Source organism: Ipomoea nil, unplaced genomic scaffold, assembly GCF_001879475.1.
Source record: "Ipomoea nil cultivar Tokyo-kokei standard unplaced genomic scaffold, Asagao_1.1 scaffold0865, whole genome shotgun sequence".
In the NCBI taxonomy this organism is placed as follows: Eukaryota; Viridiplantae; Streptophyta; class Magnoliopsida; order Solanales; family Convolvulaceae; genus Ipomoea; species Ipomoea nil.
In genome coordinates, this window is record NW_017617293.1 from 1,502,600 (window position 1) to 1,529,222 (window position 26,623).

The 26,623-nt window shown below is 35.6% G+C and overlaps 1 protein-coding gene and 1 non-coding gene across 2 annotated transcripts; one reads left to right on the plus strand and one right to left on the minus strand.

Moving 5' to 3' along the window:
- The first annotated feature begins 8,853 nt into the window (after positions 1 to 8,853).
- LOC109178638 (U11/U12 small nuclear ribonucleoprotein 59 kDa protein) lies at positions 8,854 to 24,811 on the plus strand. The gene is made up of 9 exons (XM_019328173.1): positions 8,854 to 8,865; positions 16,920 to 16,924; positions 17,072 to 17,077; positions 21,719 to 21,897; positions 21,994 to 22,330; positions 22,433 to 22,516; positions 23,269 to 23,334; positions 23,594 to 23,666; positions 23,861 to 24,811. The coding sequence occupies exons 4-9, from the start codon at positions 21,737 to 21,739 to the stop codon at positions 24,334 to 24,336; spliced, it is 1,197 nt and encodes a 398-aa protein (XP_019183718.1). The 5' UTR covers positions 8,854 to 8,865; positions 16,920 to 16,924; positions 17,072 to 17,077; positions 21,719 to 21,736; the 3' UTR covers positions 24,337 to 24,811.
- TRNAL-CAA lies at positions 21,532 to 21,615 on the minus strand. The gene has a single exon. It is a non-coding gene; the product is annotated as a tRNA-Leu (tRNA).
- Positions 24,812 to 26,623: the final 1,812 nt, after the last annotated feature.

Genomic DNA, 26,623 nt, shown 5'->3' on the forward strand with positions numbered 1-26,623 from the left:
TAAACATGTAGCTTCTATAGTGGAACGTTCTGTCTGGAGGGATGTACCTCCTGCTTTTATTCAGCCCATGCTGGCGAATACAATCTGATTCTTTTGGCTTTCAAAAAAATATTCAATATTAGTCTTGTTTTGATCGTTTTGATGAGATCTTTCAAATGATATAGTTTATTTTTAATAATATACAATATATGTTTAAATATTTAACAAAATATGTAAATATATTTAAAAAAAAAAAACCAAAAAAGATACAAAAGGAATTATTAGAAAAGACCAATGACAAAACTGAGAAAAAAAATTTCACAAGTTTTGTCGCACATGAACAGTATTGCGCCAAATATGGCGCGGCAAAACTTTTGTCGTTTTGGTGTGTTGATTGGAGACCAATTACGCCATTTCTTTTGCCAATATGCTATTTTACCGTGTTGGTTGGAGATGATCTTAGAGTGTATTAAAAAAATAATTATAAAATTTAACATGAACTTTGATCAATTAATTAGAATCACGCATTAGACATTGATGAAACGGTACACCTAATTTACAGTATATATTCAACACTGATGAGAAACTATGCTTACTATCATTGTCTTTTTGGAGAAGGAGGATTTGGTTCTGTTTTTAAGGTGCACTACGTCAAGGCACTAAAATTGCAGTGAAGCATACTAGGCCACTAGGGGGACTACATCAAATCAAGAATTCATTTCGATCTGGCGGAAGTGGCAACAAGAGGAAGCATGGATCATGCCAATTAATAGTTTTATGTTTTCCTTCAAACTGTTATAGGAATGTTTTGATAACCCCAATATTGAATCATATCGTGACGATACCCTAGAGCATATGTGTACTTTGTGGACAAATTGGAGGTCACATTTGAATGTAAAATTTGTGAGACCTTGCAAAAGTAAGATTGAAGCTTTAAAAAGTGTTCCAGGAGTAAATATTGAAGATTGGAAGTGGCTTATCACTAACAAATTTATGACAGAAAAGTTTAAGGTATGTTGATATGGTAATGATGGTTTTACATATTATAAATAAATATTTCTATTTAAATAATCACTTACATTTGAAAGTCATGCAGAAAATCAGTCAGCAGAATACTAAGAATATGTATGTATCATATATGGGAATGCCTCATCGCACAGGGAGTAAGCCACATATAGAAATCATATATGAAAGTGTACTAAAAAAACACTTATCTGCTAGTTATCTATGAAGTTTTTTACTTAGAATGACATTTTTTTTTCCTCAACTTATATAGGGAGGTAAAGATTCACAACCACCTGATTGGGAGTAATTTTCTTAAAGACTAGAAGCAAAAATGAAAAATTAAATGGGACAAAAAAAGAAGAAAAATATGTAAGTGTCATTATTTAGCCCTTTTACATTGATCTTGTTCATTTTTATCTTGATATACTTTTGACTTTTGTAAACTTTTTATAGAATGAAATTGTGAAGACTATTAAGTCCAATCCATCACTTTCAAACCTTGAAGTTGTTGAAAAACATTTTGGACAACAACGCTATGGTCATGTATATGGTTACGGGGGTGGAGTGAAGCGGAAAAACTTTAAGGACAGTAAATCTACTTATATCAAAGAGCTAGAGGCTAAACTCTATGAAAAGGGTGAAGAAAATCGTGACCTTAAGAGGCGCATAGATATATTTGAAAGTAGGTTGATCCGAATAGAGAATGGAGATTCACCATCAGTTATAACTACAACCGGTGATGATATTCAACAGGTACATAAAGTTAATGGAGAGAAACCTTTAATTTTGCTTACTATATAACGTAACTAACTTATATTATTTTTTGAGTTCCTTATACAAAATGACTACAATTTTATCATTGCAGGGTGCTTAGAACTCAAGATGTGAACATTGTTTCTTTTGACTTTAGTATTAAGGTAAAATAAACATTTCTATCACTTTTATCAGTATATCAATTTAACTAAGTTGTGGCTCTTGAAAAAATTATTGTTAGATGACTTGATGGATCTAGATGTGTATTATTATTATTATTATTATTATTATTATTATTATTATTATTATTATTATTACTATTATTACTATTATTACTATTATTATTATGGCTTGTGTGCTCTTTGTGGGTGGCTTGAGGGTGATCATTGCTCTGGTTGTAAGCTCTGGGAACCCCTCTTGTAAAAATGTAGAGCTCTGCATGAGAGGGGTTGGTCTGGCTCCTGAGGGTGGAAGGTGGAGGGTAAAGATTGTATTGATTTCTATTCATGACTCTTAAGCATCGGTCTCACACCTTGTGTAGGGTAAGGATTGTAGTATGATTGAGTTGCATGTTGTGTATGCTTGATTAAACAGCTTGGCAGCCGGCTCTTGGTAGAGTAACTTGAGGTGTGAGTGCTTGATGTTTGGTTTAGAGGATGGCACTTTTGTTGATTTAGCTAAGGAATTTTGTAGCCTAAAGGGGCAATTCTGGGGCACTATGTACAGACAACTTTTAAGAACTAATATTCTTATATTTTACATTACAATGCAGGTTACTTCTAACACTGGTTATTATGTATAGCAACCGTGTGGCTTTGGATGATGTAAGTTCACTTCATTTGTTTAAATGAAATATGTATGTATATACATTAACTCTATATTGATATGAAATATATGTTTCCTTTACTATGAGGATTGTAGTTAAAGTTTGATGAATGTCATTTAGCTTGAGTTGTGAGTTTTATATGAGAATATATAACTTGAATTGCACACTACATTTTTCTTGGCCCTTCATCTATGTGGTTGGGTTGATTGAATTGTGGGTTAAATGTTTCATTATACACATTTGATTGTGAAAGTGCATGCATGATATTTATTAACTGCAATTATTATATATGCAATTATACAGCTATTTTTATCTATCAGGTGGCAAAGCTATTGATGAAAAAGAGCATACCTAACACCACATTGAAAGTAAACTTTTTTTGTATGAAGTACAGCGGATTGGACTTTTTTTTGGGGGGTTGCTTTTGTATAAACTAATCATGTCTATTTGTACCGTCTCTCCTTTCAAAATAGCAAACAGATACATTACTATGGTTATTCATTATAATTAGTTTCTTTGTTTATAGTTTTTACAAAGTTGTGCGAAATATTTCATTTTAGCGGTGATGATGAAATCTTTTAACATATTAATCGAGTTTAATTTGATTCCATTATGGTAAAAATTATATATGTTACCGATACAATATCTATAATTAGAACATAATGTAGATTAGCGATAAAAATGTATTACAAAATTTAATATTTAATGATCGAGAAGCAACAATATATATACCAAATTAGAAAAAAAAAAAAAAAAAAAAAAAAAAAAAAACCTAGTTTTAGTGACGGTAAAATTTAATATAATGAGGAAAAATTTGGTTAGCAAATAGTAATATTAATGACGGGATTCACCATCATTAAAAGAATATAATGAGGGGAAATTATGTTAGTGAGTAGTTATATTAGTGACGGGATTTTCTATCACAAAAAGAACATATCAGTGACGGTAAATACACTATCACTATATGCTTATTAATGATGGTATCATATCCCGTCATTATTTGGTTTTATCCTCAGAAGAAATAACGACGGGTCGTGACGGTAAATTTCCCGTCACTAAAAGTCTTTTATGATGGTTATTTAATTTTTAGTGACGGTTTTACCTCTCACTAATCAACAATTTTCTTGTAGTGGTTTTGTGTTGCAAAAACTATGCTTATGGTAGTATCCAATGAGGGTGTTTCCTTTTAAAATTGTTATTGCACCAGTTAATCTAACATTTCTGCCATAGGTTATAGTTGTGCATTCTTGAAATATTTACTTTTATGAAAAATTTGATAATTTTGGATTGATATACGTCAGTATACCGAATGATATTTTGATAAATTCTAAAACACTAATTTAAAATACGCATTGGGCATCAGACTATTCACACAATGTGTGTGTTGTAATTAGTACAAATTAAAAGGGATTTGGACAGTTGGTATGCTTTTTATAACACACATGTAACATCATACTTAATGCCACCGATAAACTAAACTATTGAGATATTTGACTTTTTAGTTTTAATTCAATTACTTGTGAATTTCATAATCCCATATTATTGGTCATATATCGATAGCTGGTCAAGTTATGCTGTTAGGCTATGAATTTCTTGTTTGACATGAGATCTTAATTACGTGCAAATCTTATTTTATATAAATATACACAATTATATTTTGTCATCATCTTTTATATGCAGATTTAATATAAAGATTTATTAATTAAATTCTCTGCATAGTTGTCATGGTTTCTTTTATCGCTAATCTCCAATATATTTTTTTATTTATTTATTGGTGAGTTGTGGACTATTAAAAAAAAAATGAGGCTTAATAATACACCTTCAAATAATGAATTCTCTAGAATATAACCTGTGACATCACAAAGAGTCAATATTCTCATTAAAATTCGAACATGTGACCTTCCATTAGAGAGAGTCATAGTTATGTCGTTTGACCATAAGGTGTTTGACATTACCATCATTCTTTAATTAACATGATAATAATAATAATAATAATAATCTAATTTTTTTATGCTATTGACTCTATTACAATGTAATATCTGTTCATACATACTTTATCAACCTACTGAAGTACAAAGAGTCAATACCCCCACACTGGTGTTCGAATGTGAAATTAACCTCTTATTTGAGGGCCACAGCTATGCCGTTCGATCACACAACCTTTGGCTAATCTAAATTTAATATTAAAATTATTTAAAAATAAAATAGTCGTGATAATTGATTGAGAAAATATTTGAAACAAATATATAAACAACTCAAAATAAGATCAAAAGACAGCATCATCTCTATCAGACAAACTTCGTCATGGAAAAAATGGTAGAATCAAAAGATAACTTTACTTTAATTTTATTTTTAAAAAACATTAATAATTTAAAAAAAAAAAAAAAAAAAAAAAAAGGAGGAAAGTTATTATTATTATTATTATTATTATTATTATTTTGGTGTGGATGGTGGGAGGAACTCGCAAGGCTGCAACTACTATATTCAAATGTGTACAATAAACCTCACGTTTGTTGTGATGCTAATTGGTAAAGATCATAAAAAAATAAATCAGAATGATTATACTTTATACTTATATAATACGGAGTACATAATTCACACAATGTTTTAAATCTACATTAAAACAATAGGACGGTGTAGTAGACAGTACAAAACGAGACGTGACAGATAGTCGCACAGCAGAAGTGATCGACCAAATTAAAAGGAATTTGAACAAAAATTAATTAAGGAGTGGAAATATATTCACTTGATCTGAACACATGCAATATATATGCATGTAAATAACAACATTTGCATATACATACATACATACATATATATATATATATATATATATATATATATATATATATATATATATATAGGGCCGTTCCAATAAAAATTGAGGTCCTGTGCAATATCTTAATTTATGATTCTTTTTTTTCCAATAATTTTTATGTATAAACAATAATCGTTCAAAAAGATGTATCAAAGTATAAATATTATATAAAAAATACATCTAAAATTTTATTTAAAAAGTGACATGCGTCGTGCATATTTAGACGCAAAATCATCTATCAAACTTTCGATATCAACTTCTTCCAAAAGCTCATTTTTAATGAAAATTCAAACTCTTCCATGGAGTCTCTCTTGCAACATACTTGTAGTAATTGAGATAGTCAATAATATTCGATATGCAATAATAGCATTTGGAAAACAACTCATCTGTCTCAATGAATTCAATATACCCACTGCCCATATCTTTTCTTTCGATAAAATCTCTCTAAACAATTTTAACTCAATATACAATTCATTTCCATCAATATCACCACATTATTCATTGAGATTTGGAAATTGAATAAAAAAATAAAAATAATGGTAATTGCTAATTAGTAGAAGGTCCGGGTCGAAGATGCTAACGGTTATTTGAGATTTTAAATTGAGAATTGTCATTCTTAATTAACAATGGTACTTGTCAATTGAGATTTAAGAATTGGGAACCGCCAAAAGTAGGAAAGGGAATCAAGAGATTAGAAAACACACGCACACACATACCTTTTTTGGGAGGGGATTTTTAAAATAACTGTCAATTGGGCACAAATTCACCATATCACAAATTTGCACAATCTCCCTAGAACACACACATATATCACAAATTGACACAATCTCCCTACACAACCTGAAATCTTGTATACTATATATACATACATATATATATATATATATATATATATATATATATATATATATATATATATATATTAAATACGGGCCCCCCAAATATTAGGGTCCTTGTGCGGTTGCATATGTTAGACATACTCAGAACCGGCCATATATATATATATATATATATATATATATATATATATATATATGCCACGTTAGTTCACCATGCAAATAAACACCATCATCATGTGCAACTGGCAACCCAATTCAATTTCTTGCTGCAAATAAAATTGTTAGGATAATAATTTTGTGTGGCTCAAATCAATCCATTAAGACCACTCAACATTTGCATGCGCAATTGTCTTCCCACGTAGCTACTAATGCGCATGTACATCCTTTATTTCATGCGCTTGTTTCTCTTTTGTGAATGTATAAATAGCAGTAGTTCTTTGCTTTGTAAATCACCTCTTACATCAATTATCAATTCATCATCCATCCTTAATTCTTTAGCTTTCCTTACGTAGACAAATATATATATTATTGTTTCAATTCTCTCTTTTGAGATTAATATATATATTTCTATATTCTCCCAATTTAGTATTTTATTATTTCGTCATTTATTATATTTTCCCTATTATTAACTTCTATAATTCTCAATTTTCGATTCTTCGCTTCCGCATTATTCCGCTATATTCCTAACAAGTGGTATCAGAGCCAAGTTTAATTGAGAGTTATTTTCAAAGATGTCAACTGTTACCAAGTTCGATATCGAGAAGTTCGACGGGAAAATTAGCTTTTCTATCTGGAAGGTTCAGATGGAAGCCGTTCTAACCCAGAACGGTTTGAAGAAAGCGCTAGCTGGGAAGAAGAAGAAACCGGCTACAATGACAGATGTAGATTGGGAAGATCTGGATGACAAGGCACGTTCAACCATTCTTTTGTGTCTGTCTAAAGAGGTTCTACGTGAGGTGTTAAGTGAGACGACTGCGTCAGATTTATGGTCCAAGTTGGATACGCTTTACATGGCCAAAACTCTGGCAAACACGCTACGCCTGAAGGAGCGTCTGTACACAATCCGTATGACGGAAGGTACTTCTATTAAATCTCACTTGGATGAATTCAATTCTATTTTATTGGACTTGGAAAATATTGATGTTATAATTGAAGATGAGGATCGCGCTGTTTTATTGCTTGTCTCTCTCCCTAGATCATACACGCATTTCAAAGAAATTATGCTGTATGGTAATAGTAGTGATACCCTTACTTTCGACAGTGTTAAGTCAAACCTATTGTCCAAAGAAAAGTTTGACTTTGAAATTAAGTCTGAGGACAAAGGTGAAGGCTTGACTGTAAGGGGTCGTTCACTTGAATCAGGGAGTAGCAATAAAAATTCTAGATCCAAGTCCAAAGGACATAAGTCCAACAAATCCTGTAAGTACTGCAAGAAGCATGGTCATGATGTGACTGAATGCTTTAAGCTGAAAAACAAGCAAGAGAGAGAAAAGAAGTCCGCTGAAGCTAGTGTTGTTGAAAGTGATTCAGATGGTGATGTGTTGTTATCTGTTAGCTCCGGTGAGAAACGGAGTGAAACCGAGTGGATTTTGGACTCTGGTTGTACATTCCACATGTGTCCCCACAAAGATTGGTTCATTTCTCTGGAACCGGTTGATGGTGGTGTTGTCTTGCTGGGTAATGATACCCAATGCAAGGTTAGTGGAATTGGAAGTGTTCAGATTAAAACTCATGATAACGTTGTCAGGACTCTTACCAATGTCCGGTATATTCCTGATTTGAAACGCAATCTGATATCATTGGGCACCTTGGAATCTCTGGGGTGCAAGTACACAGCTGAAGGTGGAGTTTTGAAGGTCATAAAAGGCTCTCTTATTCTCATGAAAGCTTCTCGTTCTGGAAGCTTGTATGTCTTGCATGGCAGTACTGTGACAGGTTCAGTAGCGGTATCCTCATCGATGTCTGATGCGGATCTCACTCAATTATGGCATATGCGTCTGGGGCATATGAGTGAGAAAGGCATGCATCTCCTGAGCAAGAAAGGTTTCCTTGTTGGTTCAGGTACGGGTAAATTACAGTTTTGTGAGCATTGTGTTTTTGGGAAACAAAAGAGGGTTAGTTTCTCTACTGCTACACACCGTACCAAAGATGTATTGGAATATATACATTCCGATTTATGGGGCCCGACTAAATTCCAGTCTATGGGAGGCTGTAGATATTTTATGTCTATTATTGATGACTTTTCTCGTAAAGTCTGGGTCTATTTCCTGAAACATAAAAATCAAGCATTTTCTATTTTCAAGACGTGGAAAATACTTGTTGAGACTCAGACAGGTAAAAAAGTCAAGAAGTTCAGGACAGACAATGGCTTGGAGTTCTGTGAGTCAGATTTCAATGACTTTTGTGCGGAAAATGGAATTGCCAGGCACAAGACCTTGCCTGGTAAACCCCAGCAGAATGGTGTTGCCGAACGTTTGAACAGGACTCTATTGGAAAGAGCTCGTTGTATGCTCTCTAATGCTGGGTTATGGAAACGGCGTGATTTTTGGGCCGAGGCCGTTTCTACTGCTTGCTATTTGGTAAATAGATCTCCACATTCATCCCTTGATTTCAAAATTCCAGAGGAAGTTTGGTCAGGTAATCCTGTTGATTACTCTATCTTAAGAGTTTTTGGATGTCCTGCTTATGCTCATTCCAATACGGGTAAATTAAACCCGAGAGCTGTCAAATGCATTTTCCTTGGTTATGCCTCTGAGTCAAAAGGGTATCGTCTATGGTCTCCTGATTCTCAGAAAATCATTCTGAGTCGAGATATCACTTTTGACGAAAATGCACTACTTTCTTTTGGAAAAGTTCCCAGTACAGGTGAGACGCAGAGTACTGGTGAGAAGGTGGAGTTTGAATTCAGGCCTATTGATAGTATTACTACTGCTGATGGTACTACTAAAGATGATGCATCTACTAGCATCGCACCTCTCGTCCAGCCACAGCGAGAGTATTCCATTGCTATGGATCGTCCTAGGAGGACAATTAAAAAACCTGCTAGGTATGCTAGTGATGATGAAACCAATATGGTTGCTTATGCGCTTTCAGTCACACAGGAAGCTGATGGTGATCCATCCTGCTATTCTGAGGTTCTTCCTGTTGCTAAGTTCAAATAGTGTTTGAGCTTAGTCGACTGTTCCAATTACTAATTCAATAGTGAATTTGATCCAAGGTGGAGATTGTTAGGATAATAATTTTGTGTGGCTCAAATCAATCCATTAAGACCACTCAACATTTGCATGCGCAATTGTCTTCCCACGTAGCTACTAATGCGCATGTACATCCTTTATTTCATGCGCTTGTTTCTCTTTTGTGAATGTATAAATAGCAGTAGTTCTTTGCTTTGTAAATCACCTCTTACATCAATTATCAATTCATCATCCATCCTTAATTCTTTAGCTTTCCTTACGTAGACAAATATATATATTATTGTTTCAATTCTCTCTTTTGAGATTAATATATATATTTCTATATTCTCCCAATTTAGTATTTTATTATTTCGTCATTTATTATATTTTCCCTATTATTAACTTCTATAATTCTCAATTTTCGATTCTTCGCTTCCGCATTATTCCGCTATATTCCTAACAAAAATAAATTCAACCCTCTGCCACAATTTCCTAGCTGCAATAATGAACACAACATTCTTCCTCGTACAATTCTTTTTTTTATTTATTTAACATATTTAGTCCGATCCTTTTATTTATTTTAAATTTAATTTCGGATTAAAACTGAATTTGATAAAAATAAAAATAATAAAGTCAATGAATAACGCAATATAATCAAATTTAGAATATTTTGCTTTCATTCAATGTGCAATAAAGAGGACTGATTTCAATTATTTGTTTTTTAAAGGAATAAATGTCAAAAGTAAGACTTGAACACATGCCTTCTCACAAAAACCAGAACTTGAGTCTGGTGCCTTAGATATCACTCGACCATCTTGACAATTAATAATTTATTTTAACTATTTTGGTTTTTCATGTACAAAATTCATTAATAAAAAAAGTCTATTTTGCACAATATCTCTACCGTTGCTTTATGTTTAACGCTTGCATATATGTGTGAGAAGTACCTGAAGAATATGAAAAACCCGCTAGACGACCCGAAGTCTAACAACCCAAGAGAATGGATATCCAAACCCATCAAGGGATATCCGATCTATCTCGAAACAGAACTTGATTTTATCCCAAAAAATATAACATTTGGCAACATTTTATTGTCAAGTTGGCAGAAGGACCAAAACTGATTAAAACAAACAAACAAACAAACAAAGTTAGGCATCAAAATTGAAAAAATGTAAAGTTATGCACTAAAAAAGATAAGACCTCAAAAATCGCAAGACCAAAAGTGAAATTAATTCATAAAGATATTGGTCATGTTTGGTAAATGGCTGTTAGCTGCTAGCTGATTGGGTTAATTAGAGGGTATAACTAATTGATAACATTAGCTGATTGTAGAAAGATGTTTGGTAAATTAGCTGCTAGCTGATAGTTGTTTGATATAATTTCTTTTCTCAAAAAGCTAATTGAAAAAGTTGCTTTAAACAGCTTTTTGAATTTTAACATTTTGGAGCTACAAAAAGCTAATTAACCAAACAATTAATAGTGGTCAAATAAGTCAAAAATGACTGATAGGCTAACTATTTACCAAACAGGGCACTATCTATTTATAGAAATAATTTTACATCTAGTTTGAGGGGTGGGGAATAATTAGTTAATTTCATTTTCAATGGAAACATTTGAATTTGGAAAAGTATTTTGTTATGAGGACCATAACTTGAGTCTAACGCTTTAGACCACTCAACCATCTTGACTATTGTATGTTTACTTCAACTACTTTTTTTGATATACAAAATTCATTAAAAGAAAACAAAAGAAAAATATAATAAAATGATATGTGTATTAGATTATTTCGAATTTTGTTTCTATCATTGCCTAATGTCTATCACTTGCATAGACTCATGTCACTCCATTGCTTCTCTATCATTTAGTTATCTCTAATATAATATTGCATTGATATATTTTAAAATATTTATTTAAAAATAATCATTGAACATTATTTTATTTGCGCAAAGCGCGTAAAAGAACTAGTATACAAATTAAATGGGATTTGGACAGTTGGTATGCTTTTTATTACACATGTAACATCATACTTAATGCCACCGATAAACTAAACTCTATAAGATATTTGACTTTTTTATTTTTAATTCAATTACTTGTGAATTTCATAATCCCATATTATTGGTCATATATTGATAGAGGGTCAAGTTATGCTGTTAGGCTATAAATTTCTTGTTTGACATGATATCTTAATTACGTGCAAATCTTATTTTATATAAAATATACACAATTATATTTTGTCATCATCTTTTATATGCAGATTTAATATAAAGATTTATTAATTAAATTCTCTGCATAGTTGTCATGGTTTCTTTTATCCCTAATCTCCAATATATCTTTTTTTTTTTTATTGGTGATTTGTGGACTATTGAAAAAAAAAAAAAAAAAAAGTGAGGCTTAATTACCTATTATACACCCTCAAATAATGAGTTCTCTAGGAATATAATCTGTGACATCACAAAGATCAGTCAATACTCTCACTAAAATTATGTGACCTCCCATTAGAGAGAGTCGTAGTTATGCCGTTTGACCACAAGGTCTTTGGCATTACCATCATTTTTTAATTAACATGATTATAATAATCTAATTTTTAATGTTATTGACTCTATTACAATGTAATATCTGTTCATACATACTTTATCAACCTACTGAAGTACAAAGAGTCAATGCCCCCACACTGGTGTTCGAATGTGAAATTAACCTCTTATTTGAGGGCCACAGCTATGCCGTTCGATCACACAACCTTTGGCTAATCTAAATTTAATATTAAAATTATTTAAAAATAAAATAGTCGTGATAATTGATTGAGAAAATATTTGAAACAAATATATAAACAACTCAAAATAAGATCAAAAGACATCAGCATCTCTATCAGACAAACTTCGTCATGGAAAAATGGTAGAATCAAAAGATAACTTTATAATTTTTTTTTAAATTAATAATTAGTAAAAAAAAAAAAAAAAAAAAAAAGATAACTTTACTTTTTTTTACCTTTTTTTTTTTTTTGGTGTGGATGGGAAAGAAACCCGCAAGGCTGCAACTACTACTCGAATGTGTGCAATAAATTTCACGTTCGTTGTGATGCTAATTGGTAAAGATCATAAAGAAATAAATCAAAATGATTATACTTTTCATACTTATATAATACATAATTAACACCATGTTTTGAATCTACATTAAAACAATAGGACGGTGGAGTTGACAGTACAAAACAAGGTAGACGTGACAGATAGTCGCACAGCAGAAGTGATCGACCAAATTAAAAGGAATTTGAACAAAAATTAATTAAGGAGTGGAAAAAATATATTCACTTGATCTGAGCACATGCAATATATGCATGTAAATAACATCATTTGCATATATATATATATATATGTGTGTGTGTGTGCGCGCCACGTAAGTTCACCATGCAAATAAACACCATCATCATGGGCAACTGGCAACCCAATTCAATTTCTTGCTGCAAATAAAATAAATTCAACCCTCTGCCACAATTTCCTAGCTGCAATAATGAACACAACATTCTTCCACGTACAATTCTTTTTTTTTTTTTAACATATTTAGTCCGATCCTTTTATTTATTTTAAATTTAATTTCCGATTAAAACTGAATTTGATAAAAATAAAAATAATAAAGTCAATGAATAAAGCAATATAATCAAATTTAGAATATTTTGCTTTCATTCAATGTGCAATAAAGACTGATTTCAATTATTTGCTTTTATAGATAGAGGAATAAATGTCAGAAGTAGGGTTTGAACCCACGCCTTCTCATGAAGACCAAAACTTGAATCTAGCGCCTTAGACCACTCAATCATCTTAACAATTAATAATTTATTTTAACTATTTTGATTTTTCATGTATAAAATTCATTAAAAGAAAAAAAAAAGTCCATTTTGCACAATATCTCTATCGTTGCTTTATGTTTAACGCTTGCATATATGGGTGAGCAGTACCTGAAGAATCTGAAAAACCCGCTAGACCCGAAGTCCGACAACCCAAGAGAATGGATATCCAAACCCATCAAGGGATATCCAATCTATCTCGAAACAGAACTTGGTTTTATCCCAAAAAATATAAAACCTGGCAACATTTTATTGTCAAGTTGGCAGAAGGACCAAAACTGATTAAAAAAAAAAAAAAAAAAACAAACAAACAAAGTTAGGCATCAAAATTTGAGAAAATGTAAAGTTTTGCATTAAAGAAGATAGGACCTCAAAAATCGCAGAACCAAAAGTGAAATTAATTCATAAAGATACTGGTCATGCTTGGTAAATGGCTGTTAGCTGCTAGCCGATTGGGTTAATTAGAGGGTATAACTAATTGATAACATTAGCTGATTGTAAAAAGATGTTTGGTAAATTAACTGTTAGCTGATAGTTGTTTGATATAATTTCTTTTCTCAAAAAGCTAATTGAAAAAGTTGCTTTGAGCAGCTTTTTGAATTTTAGCATTTTGCAACTACAAAAAGCTAATTAACCAAATAATTAATAGTGATTAAATAAGCTAAAACTGGCTGATAAGCTAACTATTTACCAAACAGGGCACTATCTATTTATAGATATAATTTTACATCTAGTTTGAGGGGTGGGAAATAATTAGTTAATTTTATTTTCAATGGAAAATTTTGAATTTGGAAAAGTATTTTGTTATGAGGATCATAACTTGAGTCTAATGTTTTAGACCACTCAACCATCTTGACTATTGTATGTTTACTTCAACTACTTTTTTTGATATACAAAATTCATTAAAAGAAAACAAAAAAAGATATATAATAAAATGATATGTGTATTATATTATTTCGAATTTTGTTTCTATCATTGCCCTATGTCTATCACATGCATAGAAACTCATGTCACTCCATTGCTTCTCTATCATTTAGTTATCTCTACTAATTTCATGTTCATTAACATAAACTTGGAACCTTTACTGATAAAATCTCAAATTCTCTCTCTTTAAATTTTTACTTCCAAATATTATGAAAGACAGTGTTTTTCATCATATATATATATATATATATATATATATATATATATATATATATATATATATATATATATATACTAGTTTTTCTACGCGCCTTGCGCGAATAAGATAATGCCCAATACTTATTTTTAAATAAGTATTTTAAAGTATATCAATGCATTATTATATAGAAGATGTCCATGCATAGGTAAATAAATGTTGAATTTGTTTATTTAAATCGGTAATTTAAAGTATATAAATGCAAGATAATATATGAGAGATTGATTATATATAACTGTCACAAAATTAAATATTTGCAACTTTGTAATAACGGTAATCTAAGTACTAAGTCTAAAAGCGATAGTCTAAATAAATACTATTTTTGGTTTACATTTTTCTATTTCTCTTTTAGGTAGCATTGTTATTGTTTTCATCTTCAGTACATGTCTTTTTTTTTTTTTTTTTTTTGTTATTGATAGTGTGTCATGTGCAATTGGATTATTGGTAGTATCATAGAAGGATTCATCATGCAATGAGATTATGGTGTATGAAGTTTTTGATTTGTCTTGTTGTGTATATGACTGAGATCTTAGTTGTGCTATGAACTCTTTATCTTACAAGCACATTGACGGTAATAACGTTACCGGTAATAATAATATAATAATGCTATAAGAGAATACGATAGTTGTATTGCTTTTGTCTCAGTATAGAAAATACAGTGTCCTCTGCTCAGCTGAGGGAAGTTCTATTTATGCTAGGTCCTAACGGTAACAACATGAAGAGTCATCATTAGGGAGCTGAGCTAACGGCAAGAATATGAAGAGTCATGAATGAGGCGTTGAGGCTTTAACTCTCTCTCATCAAAGGTGGTATCAATGGTGGCTTCAAAGACAATAAATGTGACACCTGTTGGAATTCCTAACCGTTGGAGTTCTGCCCGTTGGGTTCCCATGTGATGCTGAGTCAATGCCCATTTGTGATCCGGGTCGGGTGCCAGCCCTATTATCCTGTCACCAGTCCCCCCTACTCCAGAGGCAACGGATGTGTTTGAGTTGACTTGGGAGTAAAGCTGAATTTGTTTGATATCGTGCAGAATCCCGATTGATCCCGAGTATGTGATTTTATTTTCCAAATCACACATGAATATTTTTTTTTATGCTGGCCGAGACGGGTTGCGGCTTAGGCAGGCCGAGGTGCGTGCCTCCGGCCGAGGCATCGTGGCCGAGACGGGCTGCGGCTTAGGCAGGCTGAGGTGCGTGCCTCCGGCCGAGGCGTCGCCTCAATCGAGCGTGGCCGAGGCGTCGCCTCGACTGATCGTGGCCGAGGCGTCGCCTCGACCGATCGTGGCCGAGGCGTCGCCTCGACCGACCGTGGCCGAGGCGTCGTCTCGACCGACCGTGGCCGAGGCGTCGCCTCGACCGACCGTGGCCGAGGCGTGCGCCTCGGCTGAGGTGGCCGAGGCGTAGCCTCGACCGATCGTGGCCGAGGCGTGCGCTTCGGCCGATCAAGGCGATCGTGTTTTTTTTTTTTTTTTTTTTTTTTTGCCAAGACGGACTTCGGCGTTGGCCGAGGCGGGCGCCTCGGCCAACCCCTCGACTGATCGTAGCCGAGGCGTCGCCTCGACCAATCGTGACCGAGGCATGCGCCTCGACTGACCGTGGCCGAGGCGTCGCCTCGACCGACCGTGGCCGAGGCGTCGCCTCGACCGACCATGGCCGAGGCGTCGCCTCGACCGATCGTGGCCGAGGCGTCGCCTCGACCGATCGTGGCCGAGGCGTCACCTCGACCGACCGTGGCCGAGGCGTCGCCTCGACCAATCGTGGCCGAGGTGTCGCCTCGACCGATCGTGGCCGAGGCGTCGCCTCGACCGATCGTGGCCGAGGAATAGCCTCGACCGATCGTGGCCAAGGCGTGCGCTTTGGCTGATCGCGGCCGAGGCGTAGCCTCGTCCGATCGTTTTTTTTTTTTTTTTTTTTTTTTTTCGGGGTCGAGGCGTGCGCCTCGGCCATGTGGCCGAGGCGACCGAGGCCATGTGGCCGAGGCGCGACCGAGGCCACTGGGCCGAGGCGCTGCCTCGACCAGGAGGCCGAGGCGTGTGCCTCGTCCTTGGCTCAGGCGCGCCCTCAGCCATTTTTTTTTTTTTTTTTTTTTTTTTTTTGAAACAACATGGGCGGACCACAAGCACGAGATATTATTCCAAAAGATTTCAGAATGCAAAGCGGGCGGACCGTGATTTCCAAACACTAGTTCCAAACGACTACTAGAATATTAAGGAAAATACTTAATCAAATGTTCCTAGCTCCATACCCGATCGATCATCCTTACAGATGGTGTGGACTTATAGATCATTTCTGCCAATCTTTTTGCATGCTTTAACGTAACAACTGCGGGCCGCTCGCTGGTCTCCTCTGACGACCCCTATCTCGCTCGGAGTGGGGAACTTCATACACAAGTGTTCCACCGACACTATGGCCTTGAGGTTCTCTAATGCCGGTCTCCCCAATATGGTGTTGTGCGCGCAAGTGAGTCTTACCACGATGAATTCCAAGTCAAGTTTGCGAATGTTAGGGCTCGTGCCTATCTCCACTGGTAAGACCACTGACACCTCCGTCTCCACTGAATCACCCGTAAATCCAGAGAGTGGGGTACGTACTTCTTTGAGCTGGTTCCTAAGTATCCCTAACTTGGTGAAGGCATCGTAATACATCACATTGACTGAGCTTCCCGTGTCGACTAAGATGCGGCGGATAATGACATCATTGACGTCCATCTCAATTACCAGGGCGTCACGATGGGGTAACGGGCCCTCTGGGAGGTCATCTTCAGAGAAGGTGATGGCCTCCTGTCTCTGTTTCTTTTCTCTGGGAAGACTCGCCACTTCTCCCACGTATAGCCGTCGGCTCCACTTCTTTCTTTCCGCGGGCGTGTCGCCCCCTGCAGGTCCACCATAGATAAAGTGTATGGTGTGCTTCTTTTGTCGTCTGGGCGCCACCTCGGTTTCTTTCTCGCTATCACTCTGCTCAGATATTTGGTCGTGGTCTCTTTTTTTGGCGTTTGAGGTGGACGGCTCGGTGCCATCCTCATTCCTCCAGACATATTTTGGTGGATTGTGTTGCGGCTGTTGCTGCTGCTTGGATCGCTTGACGAAATGTCGGAAGTAGCCCTACTGGGTGAGGTCTTCTATTTGTCTCTTCAAAGCGTGACACTCATCCGTATCGTGTCCGGCATGCCTATGAAACCTGCAGTACTTTGTTTGGTCTGCCTTTGGGGAGACCTTCATGCACTCCTCGGGGAATTCTACCATTCTCATCTCCTCAGCTTGCTTCAGAATGACACTGACGGGATGGGTAAGAGGAGTCAAATTACGCAAGGGGACCAGGCGAGGCCGTTCGTGGTCTCGGCATTTCCCTGCGGTCAGGTGGTTCGAGAGTGGTGCCTGGCTGGGCGGACCAGCTTTCCCAGGCTTCCCATCTTTCCTACCATCCTCTTCGTCCTTCTTCTTCCTGTCGACGTCCTCTGCTTCGGCATAGCGGCTAGCCGTCCTCATCAGATCTTCGTAAGAGCGGGGGTGGTGAGCGTTCAGCTGCTTGTGGAAATACCCTGATCTTAAGGCATGGATAAATATCGGGATCGCCGCCTTGGAGTCGAAGTCGTAGACATTATTGACTTCCTTTTTCCATTTGATCAGGAAGTCTTTGAGGCTCTCGCCTCTATCTTGCTTCACTACACAGAGGTGAGAGAAGGGTTTCTTGCGATGTATGCTACCGGAGAAGTATGTTAGGAAGCTCTTGGATCACTCCCCAAAGTTTTGGATCGACCCATCTGGGATGGTGTTAAACCAGTCTTGGGCCGCTCCATCCAGTGTGGACAAGAACGCTCGGCACATGATGGCGTCCCCTGCCCCGATCATTACCATAGCAGTCTTGTACCTCGTCATGTGGACACGTGGGTCAGTGGCCCCCGTGTACTCCTTGATGGCGGGCAACCTAAAGTCCCTCGGCAAAGGTACGTCCATGATGCTAGGGGAGAATGGTGCTGCCATCCGTACCTCAGGTTCCGGCGACTGCTCCCGTGCCTCCACCCTTCTTGCTAACTCCTCGATTCTTCTCTGCAGCCTCTCGACCAGGGCCGACTCGTCAGGGTGCCGACGCGGGGCCGGCTGCCGCTCCTCCATGTGTCGGCGTGGAGCTAGTTCATCGACGTGCTGTTTATCTGAGTGTCGACGCGGAGCGGGTTCCTCGACGTTCCGTCCATCCAAGTGTCGGTGTGGGACCCGCTCATCAGCGCGTCGCTTCTCCGCCGAGTGCCGACGCAGAGCCGGCTCATCGACGCGTCGCTCCTCCAAGTGTCGACGTAGGACCGACTCATCAACGTGTCGGCGTGGGGTCGGCTCCCGAGACTCGCCCACCTCCTTTGTGGGTGATCTCTTGGCTTGTCTGTTCTCGTGTTGGCGAGGGCCTCTGGTAGAGGACCCCTCGGCCCGTGATCCTAATCTTTGCCGCACGGGCGCCCTCTGTCCCAATCGTTCTGGCGCAGATTGGGAAGGGCCTAGTTGTCGTCTGGCCGGTCCACTTCTTTGGGCCTCTACCCCTATTTGCTGGGGCCGCGGCGTGGGCACTTGGCCTTGCAGTCCCACCGCCACTTGATTTAGCGCCGCCGTCACTGCTTGCTGAATGATATCGGCGGTCGCCTGGAGGTTCACGGCTTGGTTCACCCCCCCCCCCCATTGTTGAGTTGGTCTCGAAGGTCCCCGGGCCTCCCGTTCACGGCTTGGTTTACCCCTCCATTGTTGAGTTGGTCTCGAAGGTCCCCAGGCCTCCCGTTGTTGAGCTATTCTCGGAGGTCCCCTCCGCGATTGTTGGTGAGTTGGTCCCGGAGGTCACCTGATGCATTGCCATTGTTCACGTTGCGAGAACCGTGGGAGGGGTAAACCGTGATCGGGGCAGGGGACGCCATTCTTTCAGGCTTGCTGTTGAAAGAGGAAAAGAGTAGTGTTGTAGCCTGCTTGAGTATTGGACTCAGGCTCTCAATGAAAGCACCAATGACGGTAATAACGTTACCGGTAATAATAATATAATAATGCTATAAGAGAATACGATAGTTGTATTGCTTTTGTCTCAGTATAGAAAATACAGTGTCCTCTGCTCAGCTGAGGGAAGTTCTATTTATGCTAGGTCCTAACGGTAACAACATGAAGAGTCATCATTAGGGAGCTGAGCTAACGGAGAGAATATGAAGAGTCATGAATGAGGCATTGAGGCTTTAACTCTCTCTCATCAAAGGTGGCATCAATGGTGGCTTCAAAGACAATAAAGGTGACACCTGTTAGAACTCCTAACCGTTGGAGTTCTGCCCGTTGGGTTCCCATGTGATGCTGAGTCAATGCCCATTTGTGATCCGGGTCGGGTGCTAGCCCTATTATCCTGTCACACATGTTGATATTTGGTAGTGGTAGTTTTTCCCTACATGTTTCATGTGTTGTGAGACATCTAATTCGAAATTAATTAAATGCAGATGTATTATTTTTTGTTGTAGGTACTAATTTATTTTTTAATTCAAGTAATAAGAGCAATAAAGTGGGAAAATTATGATGTGAAACCGTGTCCACCTTGCAAGGTGGACAAAGGTGTACACGATTCCAAAACTGTTCTTAATTATGAATATATAGTTCTATAATTATGAACATAGAGTTGTGAACATAATTATGAACATATAGTTCTGTAATTATGAATATAGAGATTTAATAATTGTGAATATGAAGTTAAAAAATTATGAATATATAGCTTTATAATTATGAACATATATTTCAGTAATTATGAACATACAGTTCCATAATTGTGAATATAGAGTTCAATAATTATGAATATGAAGTTCAAAAATTATGAATATATTGCTTTATAATTATGAACATAGAACTGTGTCCACATTACAAGGTGAACACAGTTCCACATCATAACGATGGAATAAAGTGGCGTACATACTTTTCATCCACAATAATGAAATCATTGTTTTTTTTTTTTTTTTTAATTTCCATTCGTTGTTGAAACAAATTGTTTTGAGAGTTTGTCAATGACAATTGCTGTCAATAGATGATGATAATAAATAATTCAAAATATAAGGTTACAATAGATATTATTATAATAATATAGTAAAAATTACCTTACAATTAAATTTCTTTAGAAGTTTTCATGCATTGATAAAAGCATAATTGAAATATTAAGTTTTGTTCTCAATAATCAAAAGAAGATTAATTATATTAAACGAAAAAAAGAAAACTGAACTTAAATTTATTATTTTTTTAACGAAAGAAAATCAAATGATTATCAAAGTTCATGATTTATAATCATTGAATGCTATGTATTTAATTAGTCGGGCTAATTATTTGACCAAAGTTTAGGTTAAATTTTATATTTTATTTTTAATACATTTTAACATATTTGTAGTATATGCTTAACAATTATGCTAACTCTAATTGGAATGAGGTTCGAACCTAAGACCTTTCTTATAGAAATTAATGAGTAAGTTAAGAGTAATAAATAGTTAACGGAATATTTAACGAAATATTCCGTTAATAAAGTTTATACTAACGGAATTTAAGATTATTTAAAGAAAGAAAATAATATAATAAAGGGTAAATAAGAAAAATCATTAAAACTACTAAATTCAAAATACTATGAACCACTTTTCAAAAAAAAAATACTATGAACCAATTATTTTAAGAAACAAAGTAGTACCGACATTTTTTTTATTCCAGTTAAGAGCCTAACATTATTGGCTCTTATTAGAATTGTATATATATATATATATATATATATATATATATATATATATATATATATATATATATATATATATATATATATATATGATGATCGTATGTTACTATTGACTTAATTAAGTCTACTATTTGTTATATGTATACTACTTGAGTATATTTATCCTTATCTTCACTTAATGATTAATTATATTATGAAGTCTTTCTTTTTGTTTTTTACGAATTTATCTAGAGAACAAGAAAATTATGTATAATTTTGGAGACTAAATTCCCCCAAATTTCCAATATGCTTAAAAGCTCTAAATTCAAAATAAGCAAATGAAAGAAGGTCCTTTGGATCCACAAACAGAAATACAAACAAAACTCTTAAATAAAGATGCGGGTTAGGCGTTGAAAACCACTGAATGTCAGAAGTGGGATTTGAACCCACGCCTTCTCACGAAGACCAGAACTTGAGTCTGGCGCCTTAGACCACTCGGCCATCCTGACTTTTGATTTTTTCTTTCAATTATATCTAATATATTCAAACTTTATTATATTATTTATCTCTCTGTTTTAAATTATTCTGAATCGGTTACCGGCGGAAAGAGAGCGGCTAGGGTCGACGTCGATGAATCCGGCAGCTCCATCTCCATATACCGGCGCAGCGCCACCACCGCAACCTCCCGCCTTGCCGCCGTTCCCACCACCGTCCGCCGCTTTCTGGAACGCTGCAAATGTGCACGATCGTCTCAAAGAGTTACGCGATACTATCAACCTCGCTGAAGCTTTGTAAGTAGAATTCGGATCTTAAATTTCTCTCAAAAATAAAAAAAAGGAAACTACTCTTTCATGAGTAAATTTCTCTATTCCCTAATTTTTGAACAGGAAAACAGAGCTGGAGGTGATAATTAGGGCGAACAATGTAGTAAAGGGGAATTCTGAGGGTTCGGAGAATTCGGCCACGAGCGATAGCTTTTCCAGGTTTCTATGCGTTAATAATATTGATTTGAAATGCCAGGAATTGCTTTCTCTGGAAGCTGCGAATGCATTGATATCGACGTTGAGAGCTCAGCTTGAGCCGTTTAGGATTGCTGCCGATGAGTCGAGTCCATGGGAAGAAAAATCCGCAGCTCAGAGATTATCTAATAAACTGGACAAGTACAAAAGGAACAAACTTTGGAGGAAAAGGAAGAGGAAACGTGTTGCAGAGAAGCTGGCAATGGTGCTAACACTACAAACCTTTTTGTTTTGTTTCAATCAAGTTATGTTCATTTCAAAGTGACTGCATTTTTACTGGAACTTTCAAAACTCTGTTGATTTCCAGGAGAGAGATCGATTCGAGCAAGCTGATAAAGAGGCTGATGAATGGAGGGCTAGAGAGATAGCAAAAGATGTTGCTAATCAAAAGGTAAGAATTTTCCTGTGAAAACTCGAATTGTTAGTTGGTTGACATCTGAGCATACAAAATTTGTGCGTAATTTTGTGAGAATGACTGTAAAAATAAGTATAAGTTTTTGCAGAAAGGTATGATACCTTGACAAACTTGATTGCCATGGCTAGTTAACTTTTATGGATTAGTTAATGCAGAAAACTATAGAATGATAATGTCTTCATTAATGCATCAATTCCAGATAGTGTATTATTTTGTTATTCTTCGCAATGGTTACCTAGCCAATCATCTATACCATAGTGTTTTTCAAGCAAAAAGAGATTATATAAGGGAGTCTTTTTGATATATTTCACTTAGAAGAATACAATTCTCAGTAACATTGCTTAGGATATCTTCCATTGTTTAACTAAAATATCTTGTTTTCAGAATTGGAGAAATTGATTAAAAGTCAAGAGGGGAATTCCTCTTATCCAAGAATTGCATTGTTTTCTCTTCTTGTGCCATTGTTTTAAAGCATATTTTTACTTTCTTTACCCTATGTGTGTTATGAATTACTAGTATGGTGATTCTCCTACCCATTAAAATTTTTAAAAAAAAAAATTAAAAAGCTCAGAAAATTTCTTGAGTGACATAAGTATCACATAAAATGTGTAATTGTTATGGGTTTTATGGCTTAAACTTTTAGCATGTACACCTTTCATTTGTTTTGTTTTTATTACCTACAAGTATTTGGATGTGGTTGCTCTACTATATGGCCTTCTTGTGAGCAGGTTGAAAAGATGAAGGAGATAGCAAAGCGAAAAGAAAAAGAGGAGAGAAGAAAATTAGAATCTGAGGTGAGTTTGGCAGATATGTTCTTTTCTTCATAATCCTAATATAAAAAGTGTGTCTAATTTGTGAACTTTTTACGAGTTTTTTTTTTTTGGGGTAATGGAATACTCGCCAGAAACAATTATATCTTTAGGACTGTTATCCAGAAGATATCCTTTTCCATAAACTAACTCGTTTTGTGATAGTATAAAGTCGTTGGCAATGACACCATCAAATTGTTGTCTTCAAAAATCTGGTCAGTGACATGGGAATTTTCGTTTTCAGCTTGAGCTGGCATTGATGGTGGAGAAGTTGCAGGAATTACGCTCCATCAGGATTCAAAAGTTAAAAAAACAAGGTACGGGCTCTAGTGATCTAGGGTTAAGGAGGGGTTACTATCTCTCTAGGTTTTAACATCTTTTATGGCATCTCTAAGGAATTTAACTTTGGTGTTCATATGGAACGAGATCCCTTAAAAGTTAGTATTTGGCATTTTAACTTCAGTCTTCACCGATGAGAGCATATTAAATTATTATTTCATTTCCATTCCAGGACGGTTTCTCCCAGAGGAGGATGACAAGTTCCTCGAAAGAGTTAAAGCTGCAGTTGAGGAAGAGGAACGGCAAGCAATGGCTGCAGCCGGCACAGGTGCTGCAAAGGACGCCATAGCAAACGCTGAAGAGTCGAGAAAAGCCACTCAAAGTTATAAGCCGGATTCTAAAGATGCTAAAGATGAGAAGGAACATGGGAACAATGATGTCAAAGATAAAATAACAACCTCTTCCTCAGAGAAGGAACATGGGAACAATGGAGGTGGAGGCAGCAGTGCATATGACTCTGTGTCGAATTTACCAATGGAGTTTTATCATTACTATTATGGCAGTAATCACGATATGGGCACACTCATCGAGGTTCGACGAACATGGGATTCTTACATAAGGCCCGGTGGAAGCCGGATCCCGGGGCACTGGGTCCAGCCACCACCTCCTGCAGATGAAATATGGGCATCCTGCCTGGTGAAACCTTAGATCAACTCTACATCAACATTATTTTTACCATGTTGCTTCATTTTTTAAGGTACCATGAATCCCTAATTTGCAATAGTCACACTTGATTCCTATTAGTTCAAAGTCGAGCTATTGCCAAATCTCTTTTCCCAAAAGGTTAAATCCCCAACCCCCAAGGCCTTCCACAGCCTAGCCGGACAAAGCACGCGAGAGGATGTAAATTACGGTAACTTAGTGGCTCAGCAGATAAGGTTAAATGCTGGTACACATAAGGGCACTGATGTTGCGGAGTTTCGAATCTTCGTCTTTTCTTTTAAATATATTATCTACTGAATCAATAAGCTAAGTCTCGTGTGACCTCCTATTGTCAAATCTCATTTAGATGGTTGACATATTTAAAGCGAGATTCGCAGTTTATTGCAAACTCTGTGCCTTGTATACAATTTATTAGCTTACATGATTAATTGCAAAAGTATGAGAATATTATTTTTGATTATTTGGAATACATAGTACAAATCCTGAACTTTTTTTTTCAAATTTAACACTAGGTTAGCACAATTTACAGGGTGTTTGGTTGGAGGGATTTTAAATTCCCTTCCCACATAATTCCCACCTAATTCCAAAGACCATTAAATTCCGTAGTTTGGTTGGAAGGAATTGCAATTCCTTCATTTTCATGGAATTAAAATCCCATGTCACCCCCCCCCCTCCCCCCCCCCCCCCCGGTATTTTAATTCCTGGGATTTTAAGAAGAAAAAAAGATAGTGATGAGTCAAAATTACCCCTTCCTTTTTTAACCTAGAATTAATGTCTAGCAACAACAATGGACATTTTTTACTTTATACTACTTATTCCCTTTCAATTCCCATGTATACCAAATATTGGAATTGAAATTCCCAGTAATTCTATTTCTGTAAACCAAACACTGGAATTTAAATTTCCACTTTATTCCCAGTAATTCATCTCCCATGAAATTACAATTCCTTTCCCACATAATTCCCTCACTCCAACCAAACAAACGCCCTGTTATGGTGTGCTTGGAAATCAGGAAAATGACTAATGTTTTTTTCTAGAAAATGAGTCATTTTTTAGAAAACATTTCAATTTCCAATTTGATTGCATTATAGAAAATTATTTTGGTGTGTTTGGTTCATTTCTGGAAAATGAACAGAATTGTATAATTAAACATTTTAAATTTTAATTGTTTTGTTTATAATATAACAACATTTATAATAATAATAATAATAATAATAATAATAATAATAATAATAATAATAATAATAATAATAATAATAATAATAATAATAATAATAATAATAAGTATGGCATTTTGGATTTTATACTACTTTCCTTTCAATTCTCATTTATTTATACAAAATATAATGGGATTGAATTTTCTAGTATTTTTATTTCTGCAAACCAAATACTGGAATTCAAATTCCACTTTATTCCTACACTATTTCTTTCCCATTAACTTGCATTTTATTTCCATCCTAATTTCCTTCCTTCAATCAAACGTCTCGTTAGGCAATTTGAAAGAATGTAGTTAACTCCACTTTTAGTTGGTCAAGTATAATATATTTGTGGATTAGGTTTACAATTTTTTTTGCTAGATATATTTAATCTTTAACTCGAAAATATGGAAACAGTCACTTTTCAATCATTTTACTATAGTAATATGATTTTGGGAATAATATAGTAATATGATTTTGGGAATAATATAGTAATATGATTTTTAAAATGGTTATATTTAATGAATATAATCAAGGAAGTTTTGTGTAAAGGATCATATGGATCTTCATTAAAATAGTGAAAATCATAGTAATAATTGTTATATGTAAGTAATAAAAATGGAATTAAGTCCAAAGAATATTGTGTACCCATTAAAAGTAATGGATTGAATTTGCATAAAAGCAAAGATAAGGGTTTAAAACTAAATCTACTACAAGAATAGTCTCCAAACTATTGAAATTTGGATAAAGATTTTTTTTGAATGTTACTGGCTCTATTACAATGTAGTATCTGTTCATATACTTTCTCAACCTACTGAAACACAAAGAACCAATAACGCCTTCACTGAGGCTCGAACTCACAACCTTCCAAATGGAAGTTCAACTCGGGTACCATTAAACCACAAAGTCTCGGATAAAGATAATTATTTTGTTAGTAGCAATTTTTATTTTTTATTTTGTCTAATTTCTAGTGACTTGAGGTTTCTAAATTCTAATGAGACCTTAATAATGACCTTTTTCTTCTTTTTTTTTTTTCTTTATTCTTTTTAATATAAATTCTCAATTAGAGTTAATTC